Source organism: Ursus arctos, unplaced genomic scaffold (genome assembly GCF_023065955.2).
Source record: "Ursus arctos isolate Adak ecotype North America unplaced genomic scaffold, UrsArc2.0 scaffold_9, whole genome shotgun sequence".
Lineage (NCBI taxonomy): Eukaryota > Metazoa > Chordata > Mammalia > Carnivora > Ursidae > Ursus > Ursus arctos.
Genome location: NW_026623111.1, coordinates 73,458,901 through 73,472,909, shown reverse-complemented (window position 1 = coordinate 73,472,909; position 14,009 = coordinate 73,458,901). Strand labels below are relative to the sequence as shown.

Sequence of the window (14,009 nt, the reverse complement as noted above, 5' to 3'; positions counted from 1 at the left end):
ACTCACCTTTAAACATTCAACCTCATTATCTCTAATGCTTTCGGCTACATTTTCCCTCTTAGCATATAATCTCACTTTTCCAAGAAAAGTTAATATATGTCTTAATAACAGCCTTAACTCTTTGATACCACCTATGAAGACTTGGTTGCATTCACACCATTCTTTCCTTACTCCCTCCCTCCATAATTCTGGAATATGGTGTCCTCCATGCCTAAGATTAAGCACTCTGTTCAAATGGATCCAAACCCCTTTCTTTCTCCCAGACTTCTATCAATAATCACTTTTCTTTATCTTCTTTCTCTTCCTCTCTACTGGCTCAATCTGAACATTCAAACATACTCAAGTTTCTTACATTCTGAAAGTTTGCCCCTGAATTTCATGAAGCCATTTAATGGTATTAATACAATATCTATCCTTATGCTTATTTCTTTTACTCGTAAACTTCTTTTTTACTTTCTGATTTGTTGGTTTCTCAACATATGGCATTATGACTCCATTGAGATTTCCTTCATAAGTGACAATTAATTGCAACATTTTTTGAGGTACCAGGCAAATTCTGGATGTGTCACATCACTAACTCATTTAGGTTGTACCTACTTATGAGTCTAATGACACCCTTGAGGACACTTGTTTTAAGTAACACAAAAATTTGAATAGCTTGACATTAGCAGCCTTTCTAGCCCATTTGCCCTATTGCCTCTTCTTAGTTACTAATGAACCCTGAGTTCCTAATTTCAATGGACTCTCTTTAGCCTTTATACTACTGCTTTTCTGCTACATTGCTGACCACCCCTTACTTCTTGAAACAAAATCTTTCTCCTTAGCTGCTTTTATAATAGGACCACTATAATTATCATCCTTGTGCATACATACCTAATTATTAAATTGGGATAAGTATTTTTGTAAAACAAGGGATAGGCTTTAGGAAAATTAATCATAGCTCTACATTAGATAGTTTATTCAAAAGATATTGGAAGAAGGGCACCTGGGTGGCTCATTCAGTTAAGCCTTTGCCTTCATCTTGGGTCATGATCCTGGGGTCCTAGTGAGATTGAGCCCCACATGTCATGAATTTCATCGGGCTTCCTGTTCATCGGGGAGTCTGCTTCTCCCCCTGCCTGCCCCCACATGTGGTTTCTCTCAAAATAAATAAATAAAATCTTAAAAATAGATATTGGAAGAAAGAAGAAACCTGGTGCAAAATGATTACAGGTAAACTTGGTGGTAATTATTGGGATTAGAGTGGAAAGAAGAAACATAAGGGAAATAAGTAATACCTGCATGAAGAGCTTTTATTTGTATTTGTATAAGCTCTATCTGCAAAAGAAATCATTTCTCTCTATATACCTTGATATGTACAGAAGTCTTTTTTTTCTTTTTTCAAATAAGGAATGTTATATACTAATCCTGATTTCACTATTTTAATAAGGCTAGAAAAAGGTTTTCTGGTATTTGACAAAAAATTAAGTAACAAAAACTCCAAAGAAAGAAACATTACTTTTTGCTATAAAGCCAAGAGTATTTTCATTTTCTGAATCTTCAGTTATATTTATACTAAAATTACTTTATGATTCTATTTAATTATGTTATACATTTTGTTTCCATCTAACTCTAGACAAATGTAGCTAGTTCTTATTACTAAATAGATATGATTGAAGGAAGACTTTTCCCCAACAGTTTTGACAACACTGAAGCCAGAGCTAGTGCAATGATATTGTCAATATGCTGAAAAAATAAAACTAGTAATTTAAATTTCTGTGTCTAGGGGAAATACACTTAAAGAAGATGAAATAAAGACATGTTCAAATAAACAAAAACTCAGAAATTTCACCACAAGAAAACCACCAACAAAGGAAATTTTAAAAGTTACACCTCAGGCAGAAGAAAAGCAATTGGAGATACAGATACAGGAAAGAGAGTAAAGCACAGAAAGTGGAAAATATATGGACAGGTGTAAATAAATATTATTGCACAAAATGGTAATGGAATAAAAAGATAACATTAAAAACATGACAGAAATAACCTACAATTTGAGACATAGATACATTGACTAAATGGAATTAAAATGTTCTAAGTATGTTTGTTATTTGAAAGGAGGACAAAGATATTGATTACATGTTGATAAATTAAGTATGTTGTAAATTCTAGCAGAACTATTAAACAAGTCGAAACAGAATACACAATTTCTAAATTAGTAGAGAATAAAAGAGGAAAGTAAATATATATATAAGTAAATATGAAAGTAAATATATATATATACACATGCACTATCCAAAAGAAAGTAAGAAAACAGAATAAAGGTACCTAGAATAGGCAAGACAAATAGACTGTACAAAAAGGTAGAATGTACAAAATAGTAGACTTAAATGTAAAAGTATTAGTGAGTACATTTCATATAAATACATGAAATGCTTTGGTTTTTAGGAATGAAAGCCAAATTAGTGTTGAATAATTAATTATATACTTTTAATAAGAATTATGTGCAGAACAAAAGGATGTAGAAAAGTTGAAAGTAAAAGGACAGTAAAAATAAATGCCATCCAAATAGTAATTGGAGGAAAGTTTGTTTAGCTCTATTAATAGCAGACAAGATTTTTTTTTTTAGGGAAGAAAGCATTATTAGAAGTCTTTAAAATAATAATTTTTAAGATGTTAATTACCAAGAAAACCATTCAAAACTGAAAATAAGTTCAGATCTTGAAATGTTTCAGATATTTAAAAAAATATTAGCAGTTTTATGCCAATACAAATAGAAAAAAATAAAAAGATCATAAAAATAAAACTTCTTGAGTTGACAAGAATTAGAAAACATGACTTTTTAAAAATTTATCATGTAAAGTAGAATTAGTCATTAAAAAAAAATCCCACAAAGAAAATTCTAAGCCCAGCTGGTTTCATTGGGTGACCTATCAAACACTCAAAGAAGAAATTCTTCCAATTTTATATAACTCACAGAGAATAGAAAAAGAGAAAATCCTCTCCACCCCATTTTATGAGGGCAATATAACCTTAGTATCAAAATCCATGTGTTACATCACATCAATAAGAGAAAGGATAAAAACTGTATGATCATTTCAATGCAGAAAAAGCATTTGACAAAGTATGACATCTATTCATGATAAAAACTCTCAATAAAGTAGATTTAGAGGGAACATATCTCAACATAATAAAGGCCATATATGGAAAACCCACAGCTAATACTAAAACTGAGAGCTTTTCCTCTTTAGCCAGGAGTAAGACAAGCATATGCACTCTCACCACTGTTATTTAACATAGTACTGGAAGTCCTAGCCACAGCAATCAGACAATAAAAGGAAATAAAAGTCATCCAAATCAGCAAGGAAGTAGTGCAACGTTAACTATTTGCAGATGACATGATACTCTATATAGAAACCCAAAAGATCCCACTAAAAAAACTGCTAGAACGGATACATGAATTCAGTAAAATCTCAGGATACAAAATCAATGTATAGAGATCTGTTACATTTCTATACACCAATAATGAAGCAGCAGAAAGAGAAATTCAGGAATCAATCCCATTTACAATTGCACCAAAACCAGTAAGATACCCAGGAATAAACCTAACCGAAGAGGTAAAAGACCTGCACTCTGAAAACTATAAAACACTGGTGAAAGAAATTGAAGATGACACAAAGAAATGGAAAAACATTCCATGCTCATGGGTTGGAAGAATAAATATTGTCAAAATGCTACACTACCCAAAGCAACCTACACATTTAAAGCAATCCCTATCAAAATACTAACAGCATTTTTCACAGAGCTAGAACAAACAATCCTGAAATTTGTATGGAATCACAAAAGACCATGAATAGTCAAAGCAATCTTGAAAAAGAAAAGCAAAACTGGATGAATTGCATTTCCAGACTTTAAGTTATATTACAAATCTGTAGAGATCAAAACGGTATGGTATTGGCACAAAATAGACATATAGATCAATGAAACAGAAAAGAAAACTCAGAAATGAGCCCACAACTATTGCTCAATTAATCTTCAACAATGCAGGAAACAATATCCAACGGGAAAAAGACAGTCTCTTCAACAAATGATGTGGAGAAAACCAGACAGCAACATGAAAAAAAAAAAAAATGAAACTGGATCACTTTCTCACACCATACACAAAAATAAATTCAAAATGGATTAAAGACTTAAATGTGAGACTTGAAACCATAAAAATCTGAGAAGAGAACATAGGCAGTAACCTCTTTGACACTGGCTGTAGCAACTTTTTCTATTTATGTCTCCTTAGGCAAGGGAAATAAAATCAAAAATAAACTATTGGGACTTCATCGAAGTAAAAATCTCCTGCACAGTGAAGAAAACAATCAAGAAAACAAAAAAGGTCAACTTATTAATTGGGAGAGGATATTTGCAAATGATACATCTGATAAAGGGTTGGTATCCAAAATATACAAAGAACTAATAAACCTCAACACCCCACAAATGAATAATCCAATTAAAACATGGGCAGAAGACAGGAGTAGACATTTTTCCAAAGATGTACAAATGGCCAACAGACACATGAAAGGATGGTCAACATCTCATCATCAAAACTACAATGAGATATCACCTCACACCTGTGAGAATGGCTAAAATCAACAACACAAGAAACGACAGGTGCTGGTGAGGATGTGGAGAAAGGGAAACCCTCCCACACTGTTGGTGGGAATGAAAACTGGTACAGCTGCTCTAGAAAACAGTATGGAGACTCCTCAAGAAGTTAAAAATAGAACTATCTTATGATCCAGCAATTGTACAACAAGGTATTTACCCAAAGGATATAAAAATACTAATTTGAAGGGGCACATGCACCCTGATGTTTTTAGCATCATTGTCCACAACAGCTGAATCATGGAAAGAGCCCAAATATACATTGACTGATGAATGGATAAAGAAGATGTGGTTCATATATACAATGGAATATTACTCAGCCATCAAAAAGAATGAACTCTTGCCATTTGCAGTGACATGGATGGAGCTAGAGAGTATTATGCTAAGCAAAATAAGTCAGAGAATGACAAAACCATATGATTTCATTCATATGTGGAATTTAAGAAATGAAACAGATGAACATAGGGGGGTAAGAGACAAACTATAAAACAGGGTCTTAATTATAGAGAACAAACTGAGGGTTGCTGGAGGGGAGGTGGGGGAATGGGCTAAATGGCTGATGAGTATTAAGGAGGGCACTTGTGATGAGTACTGGGTGTTATACGTAAGTGATGAATCACTAAATTCTACTCCTGAAACCAATATTACACTATATGTTAACTAGAATTTCAATAAAAACTTGAAACAAACAGGGGCGCCTGGGTAGCTCAGTTGTTAAGCATCTGACTTCGGCTCAGTTCATGATCCCAGCGTCCTGGGTTTGAGACCCGCATTGGGCTCCCTGCTCAGTAGGAAGTCTGCTTCTCCCTCTCCCTCTCCCCCTGCTTGTGTTCCCTCTCTTGCTGTGTCTCTCTTTGTCAAATAAATAAAATCTTCAAAACACAAATAAAAACTTGAAACAAACAAAGAATTATTAACATATGCCATATAGATGATAGATTAATTACACTATTGTTCAATGCAAGGGGTGATCAAAGAAAGAAATTCCAAATCCATTTGAGGTATACCTTTATAAGGGTTAGTCATCAGGAGAGATGGCTTTAGCAACTGAAAGCTAACCTCCAGCTGTCAGTGGAAAAGTAAAAGTCCCTTGTTGGTAGAGTGCATTGGTAGAGAATGAGGGCACTGGTGTTGATGGGCAAGAGAATTTTTTTTTTTGGCTAGGTGCTGGGAAAAAGAGTCATCTTTACCACAGCAGAAGTTACTTACCCCAGGGTCTTCAGAGAGCTATTTTTCCCAAGTTTTTATTTAAATTTGAGTTAATTTACAGTATAATATTGGTATCAGGTGTAGAATTTAGTGATTCATCACTATATATAAGTCCTAGGATCAATTATAAAAACAAAAGACAACCCAAAGGAACATGTCCAAAGAACCTGAATAAGCAATTAATTCCAAAAGAAGTCTGAAGTGCCAAAAAGTGAAAGAAAATATGCAGAGCCTTTTTATAATCAGGGAAATGAAAATTGAAACCATGAAGATATATCATTATATACCCAATAACTTAATAAAAATTTTGAAGTCTAATGAAACCAAAATTTGGTGAGAACACAGGGCAATGAAAACTCATTGCACTGTTGGTGGTATGAAAATTAGTAAATCTCTATGAAAACAGGTTTGAGGCCATAAAGTTTCAAGATACGCTTTCTTTTATTAAACAATCCTACTCCTGGATACTAAACCCCCAGAAATACATTCACAAGTTTAAGAGTATATACCCAAGATACGTCCAAGAATGTTCATAACAGCTTTGCTTAAAATGGTCTAAAAATGGAAACAGACCACAATGGATTGTCACACATTCATTTGGTAAAAACAATACAGTAATAAATAGAAATAACTTGCAACTGCATGTAATAACAAGAACAAATAACACAAACAGAATGTTGAACATAAGCAAGAAGAAAGAATATATGCAATATTGAGTCCATTCATAAACTGAAATATTGGCAAAACTCAATTATGTTATTTAAGGATACACATAGTGATAAAATTATACTTAAAATGTAAAGAAATGAGTATCATAAAATTCAGACTAATGGTTACACTACTGAGAAAGGAGGCCGGCAATGCATCGGAGAAAAGTCTGTGGGGGTGGTGAGGATGCTTGATATGTTACGTTTCTTGGCTCTAGGAGTAGTTGTTTCCTTTAAAATAATTCACTAAATTATCCTTGTGTTTTATGGAGTTTTTATATGTCTCCTTTGTTTTGCTATAAAACAACAATTAAAAACACATTAAGGTAGTTTCCACTCCTCTCTAGTGTAAATTTACCAGGACGTTTTTATGGTGGATTCGAATAACTCCTAGCTTTGCCATATCTCACTTTCTCTGCATCCTACTCTCAGCACTGGAGAGAAGCACCTACTGAAGAACCTCTTCTTCTCAAGGCAGGCACCTTTATACCGTCAGAAATGTACAGCTGTGGGCTCTGGATGTACACTCAATTATCTTGGGTTTTTCCTAACAAAAATATATAAACATGGCAAATCCAAACTATAGAAAAGTCATTTCTGCAGGGGTTTTTACTTTCTCCTTGAGAAAGTTAGTGAACCAGCAGTTCGTAAAATATCCTTTATTGGCACTCATATTCTTACATGTGATTTGTAGTACAGAATAAGAGCTCACTTCCTGCAAACCATTTTCTACTTATTACATGACACATAGAATTTGAACTACTGTTAACGTCACAGTTTAGAGTAGACTTTTCCTCTTTCTATATGAAATGTATCAAAGCTCTTATTCTGATTTGTGCCTGTTACAAGTTAAAACCCAAGCAGTTATGCATTGCATAAATATTAAATTCACTACTTTATACAAATTATTACTATAATGAACGGAAGATGATGCCAGTTCCCTAGGAAACCATTAGATTACTTTTTTCCTTTAAATTATTTTAAGGCGTAAATAGAATTTATTGTTTAATACTTCTGATAACTACTGAAGTTCATTTAAATGCCTAATTCTCCCTTCCCCATTCTCTTTCAAACTACAATATAAGCTTTAATGCATACTGTGGTCATATGACATGGAGAAAAATCAAACAAAACTATAGTTAACTTTAGAAAAAAACATGTACCAGTGTGTCTGGTCTTACCTTGCGAACACCTCGGCCAAGCTCTTCTCCATAGTTGGTTCCAAGAATTTCAAAGTGGACATTGGGATTTCCTCCATTCTCTCCAAATTCTAGTTCTCCAGTCAACCCACTGACTCCACCCTAAAGCAGAGAAAAGATATTGATGTAAGATTTCAGAAGAAGTAAAATAATAATAACAATAACAATAATAATGAGGAGAAGTGGGAGAGGAGAAGGAGAAACAGAAGTTCTAAAAATACTATTTCCATCAACAAAATATATATTATATCAAGTGTGCAATTATTAACAGGCTATTTTTTAAATAGGTGCCCTTAATAAATAGGAGAGCAATTGAAAGGTAACCTTGAGAATAACTTAATTCATTCTCATCCACTTTACGAACAAGAGAGTTTATACTCGAAGAGTCAAATGACTACTGATATGACACCATGGTGGAGTTGAGACTAAATTGCAGGCTAGGATTTTTGCCGCCATATCTTGTGAAATGCGGAGTTCCATTAGTCAGAAAACAAGATGCTTCTGGAGAGTATAAAATCTACTCTGGAGACAAGTTTTGACAATATTCTTTCTCTAGCACAATTCTATTCTAATTTGATCTAAAATTATATCTGGGAATCTTAAAAGCCATGGTTTCTAACTTATTGGAGATTTTTTTTCTTCTACTTTAAATATCTATTCCAATTTAAAAAAAATTTAAAAGCTAAATTAGGCTTGAAATCTGTTTTTGCTCTTAAATAGTAATGCTGGCTGTTGAGATTCATTGGGAATTTCCAAACTTCATCTTTCATTCAATATGACAGATGTTCATTTCCCCAACAGATGGCAATGTAGGTCATACTTCTCTCTTTCTTGTTTACCACTCTTTTCTCTGTTTAGTTTCTCAGCCTTCACCTTATTTAGGGTTTTACAAATTAAAATATTACAAATCACTTCTATACTAAAGCACTTTAACTTAGAATTTCAGCCTGATAATCACACTTACTTGGAAAAGTTATCTCCGTTTGTAAATTGCTTCAATGATCACCTCTATGATGTTGATACCCAACTATATCGCGTTTTGCCATATCCTCTAATTCAACTCCTAGTCTTTTTTGGCAGGTTTTATGCTGTTTGCTGTATCTTCTACTTCATCTGTGTCTTATAGCCCATCATATGACTCCACGTTAATAACAGATATCCGATAAAACCATTGTTTAATAATTAATTTCAATATTTATTTCATTTTTGCATTAGCAATAACCAACAAAACTGATCCTCCACCATTATTTCTTTTTTTTTAAACTTTTTTATTTTTTTATTTTTTTAAAGATTTTATTTATTTATTTGACAGGGAGAGAGACAGCCAGAGAGAGAGGGAATACAAGCAGGGGGAGTGGGAGAGGAAGAAGCAGTCTCCCAGCGTAGGAGCCTGATGTGGGGCTCGATCCCAGAACGCGGGGATCACGCCCTGAGCCGAAGGCAGATGCTTAACGACTGCACTACCCGGGCGTCCCTCCACCATTATTTCTTAATAAGCCAGCTTCTCTTTCATTATCTGGTTTTATTAATAAAAATATGTTGAATTTGATATGTCTATGTTCTTCTCACACATGAGTTAGCAGTCAATAGCATGGCTTTTGGAATCAGACTATTTGAATTTGATAAATGGAGTCAGAATCTACTTGCTGGTAAACCTGGCTAAGTCACTGAATTTCTCTATACCCCAATTTCTACATCTATTAAATAGCAAAATAATAGTGCCTACCCCAAAAGATTATTATGTGTCTTATAATACCATACCCATAAAGAATAAAGAAGAGTGCTTGAAAAGTGATGAGAGCTTAATTACTCTCATCATCATCACCATTATCTACATGATTTTTTTCATTCTTTAATTTCAAAGACTTTCTAGTTTTGCCAGAAATTGTAGACATACTCCTGGTCTTTTTCAACTAGTTTATTAGGGTTACAAAATTTCATTATATGCTTGAATATTTACATGGTTTTGAGAAATGTTTTTATAAATTTTGACTCAGTAGCATTTCATTGATTAGTATTTGGGGAAAAAAGTGTTAAAACAGCTGGTCTAAGATCCATTCACTTATTTTATTGTTATGTGTGTTGTGGGAGGAGAGGGTAGGGGCCAGGAGGAGAAAAAAAGAAAGGAGGTAAGTAAGTCTAATGTCCTTGTCACCTAGAACTCCAGGTAGAGACTAGTAATATTTAATAGGAAGAAGAGTCCTTATCTATAAAAGCCCTTAGCAGGGTGTCCTCTGCTAAAGACTTATTGTAGTAAATAAACTCGGAATCTGTAGATTAATGGCTTATGGCTCCCTGGAAAATGTCCTGAAGCTTTATACTCTCTAGAGTAAAAATGGAGACATTTCATAATGTAAATGTTCTCTGTTGTGTGAGGTAAACTGATTAAACCTTCCTTGGAGACAGAATGCACGTGTCCAACGTGGAAAGAAAGGATTCAGGGAGCCATGCAGAATACCTACCATCTCTCTCCTCTGTGCCTCTTGATTTCCTGTATCTTGGATGTAGGTAAATGAACCTATTATTGCATGTCAATTTGATCCTATATGTTCATTCGGTATTAACATCTCAAAGAATCCAACTGTCACTTTAGAATTTAAAGACTGAGGTAAGTACAGTGGATCTTATTATCATTAATATCTCTAAATGGCAAATACTGTAAGAGTCTGACTCACAAATATAGCTTATATTTCTATACCTAAGTTAAAACTATCGGCATACTAAAATGATCAGAGGTTTTCTTGTCCTCATTCATATGTCTACCCCAGTAATATCTCCTAATTATATCAGAGTTTACATTTCTGTCTTAGTACTTTATTTCTAGGGAAAAGAGCAAAGATATTATATATCGATATGATTGCTACATTGCAAAAAATGCTATACTCCTGAAATTTTTAAACTTCTGAGCACTAGATTGCTTGCCACTGTATTATTATTATTATTCCCAGTCAATACTCATACGGCAGCTCCAGGCCAATGTTTTTATCCATAGCTTGTATCTGGTACTGAGCAACTTAGTCTACTTATACTGTATACAATTTACAAAAATAAAAAAAAACAAAAAAAACCCCATAAATCAGGGGACATGCACTTAGTTAACTGTGGCCTCCACTTACCTTGTTCACCTTTTTGACTCTGTAATTTGTCTTCTTTGTGTTATATTCTTAATGAGCTGTTAGCACGTGTAATCAGTAAAACCTTCCCCTCATGAAGATATAAGGGATGCTTGAGAAGTTGGTATTTCAAGCAAATAAACCCTTTCTCTGAAGCCCCTTGTTATCTGCCCCCAACTTAACCTCTCTGATTTTTGATTGCTTCAGACTCTTCCCATGCTTTTGAGCTTTTTCTTTTTTTTTTTCTTTTTTCATCTATCCTCAGATCAACTTTGAAAACTGAGCCTTGATAAAAATATGTGCTGGCCAGGTGGTAATGAGCTGTCATTATCTTTGTACATGCACAGTTGCATTTTTTATCTCTTGGTGATGCAGCAGATTCTAAACAAAACAAGCTAATGGGACATTGATAGTATGAATAACACATACAAGTAATTTCTAAACATCCTTTAAATTGACAGTAAAAATTGCTGCCAGAGTAAACCTTTTTTAAAATACCAAGTAAAATTGGTCTTGATTTCATCCTACCTAATCTATATAGAAATACTAGTGGGTATCAAATATAGAATGGAGAAAGGAAGAAAAATAAAATGGGGAGAATCAAAGGTTGGGAATAATTTACCACTGGATAACCAGTTTCTCAAAAGGCGGAAGTTTGTTGTTCCGCTATAGATAGGCTAAGTTGGGGGAAAAAAAGAAGAGAAAATATTTACTAAGAATTTATTTCTCTCTGTTATGAGGCTAAAGGACTTTTCCCTATGCTTGAACTATACAGTAACTTAGAGATACTTTTGGAGAATCATATGGAACATTAAATATTTATGACACTTGTCTAATTTCCTTATACATATTTCTAGGTTCCTTGCAACTTGCAGACATGCTTGGTAACCAAGAACACCCTGTTAAATAAACATGAGCCCAGAAAGGCAGAGAACACACTGAAAGATGCCAGACTCAGTTGTGTACCCTGGTGCCCTCACGTTTCATAAGTTAATTTCAGAGAGAAAAAACCCTGACAGAGGAAATATTACATTTTTACCCAGAAAAGAAATATAATGGTAGACAAATACTACATTATAAGATGAAGAAAACCACAAAAAATAAAAATAAAAAAACTTCATTTGTGTGAAATGTTTAGGAAAATTTGAAGCTGCCATATAACATTTATATGTGTATATATATATATATATATGCATACATATGTGCATACATGTATTTGCCTATACACATATACATTAAAATATTCATTCATAATAGATACTTGCAGCAAACTGAGAAGTAAATGGGGTATTGCTAGTATTTTGATCATGCTATCTACATCTTAGAGAAAAAGAAACTGAGGTCCAGATGACAAGTTATTTGAGGAACCTGAAATGAAATCTCCATTCTGTGCTTCGTACTTTTTCCTCTAGACATATATATAAACTGTGTGCCCAATATAATATATGTATATCATAGTGGATTGCTCAAAAATGTATGTTAAAATGAAATACGTTAAAATTTATAACATTTTACCCACTTTTCGATTCAAATGCCCTGAAGCTGGAGTATACATTGACATGTCCACAGGAGTCCCTATTCTAAGGGCATAGATAGCTTTTTAAAAGCTCTAATGGCAAAAAAGTTTATTTGCACACATCATTATAAAAATGCTGTATTATATCCCAAGTCAGTACTGTTACTGGTAAGTCAGATTATGTTTTCCTAAATTACCTTTCTCTCCTTCAGGTTTATAAATTCTAAATGGTCCATGGTGCCTTACACCAAAAGCAAACTAATACATTTCCATTCCTCTTAGTATACAAATTAAGTAACAACAACAGCCCCCAACTTATTAATTTTTCTCCAAGCCTGAAGCCTAGAATCTTCTCTTCTCCCCTGCACATTTATGTTAAATCACCAAATCTTATTTTGATCACCTAAATATCTCTCAAAGACCCCTACTTCTATCCATCTCCAGGACCAACACCATTGCCCTGGTTTCCTTTGAGTTGGAACATCAGCCTCTGAAGTGTCATTTTCTCATCCAGTCTGTCCTGGTCCAATGGCAATCACAGAATGAATGCTCCACTTGGTAGCCACTGAGTAATCCGATTTTGTCACACACACACACACACACCGCATTTAAAATACCTCAGTAGGTTAACCTTACCCTTTGCATAAAGTTTAGGAACTTGAACATGGTTTACAAAACTTTTCATGATGTTTCCCTGTCTACCTTATTTTAGCTAATAAGGAGCCAAGTCCCTATTCTACCTCTCTTCTAGCCACCCCAGTCTTATTTCACTACTTACATGTGCCAAAAATTCTTTCCTCCAAGCCTGAGAATATTCTGTTGCACTTGCATGAAGCATCCTTCCTTCCCCATTCCTGGAATACTCTTCCCTTTCTTTTCCTGGCTAATAACTACTCATCTTAAATGCTTTCACCGATCCGTCATTCTTATACCTAAGGAGGTCCTCCAGTCACATATTCCCAGAAGAGCTGGTGTTTCCCCTTTTGTAGAACTAACCACACTTGTAATTATTTTTGATATTTCTACTTTCCTTCCTTATTCTGTGATCTCACAGTACAGCATATGGTAGTACTCAGTAAATATTTGTTGAATGAACACATTACCATGTAAAACTTAGAGTAATTTCAATATTTTTGCCATTTCAAAGAATACTTCTTTATATATCAACATGTGTTAAGATCTCTTCTAGATAAGATAGGTATTGATACAAGAAAATGTATTGGTACTAAATGATTTGAGATACTGACATAAATGCTGATATATTCTGTTTTGCTACATTTAGTGTTGAACTTAATCACCATAAAGGATTTAGCAGAAATTGATCAATTAAGCCAATGCTGAAGTATTTGATTTAAGGATCTATCAAATCTTGATTGGCTTACTCATGTAGAATACACAGAAAATGTCAGTGTTTATATGTAATCACATATTTTGAATGTAGTATTTTTCTTATGTTTTTTTAAATTAAACTAAAAGATATAAGCATTTTTTCCCCCTAAAACTCAGCTCTCATTTTGTCATATCCATGCTCAAAAATTCTTTAGGGCCTTTCATTTACCTACAAAATAAATTCCTTAATCTCTTTCCAGTCTAGACTATTCTCTCCATGTATTTTATACACTATGGTAAATTAATC

General features: G+C 33.8%; 1 protein-coding gene across 2 annotated transcripts in view; it reads right to left on the bottom strand.

Moving 5' to 3' along the window:
• The window catches only part of GRID2 (glutamate ionotropic receptor delta type subunit 2), a 1,362,985-nt gene that overhangs the window by 473,969 nt on the left and 875,007 nt on the right, over positions 1-14,009 (bottom strand). For both annotated transcript variants that reach the window (XM_048212019.2, XM_057309689.1), the window contains exon 8: positions 7,727-7,846. In XM_048212019.2, coding sequence (XP_048067976.1) covers positions 7,727-7,846 — 120 coding nt within the window. The remainder of the gene's footprint in view (positions 1-7,726; positions 7,847-14,009) is intronic.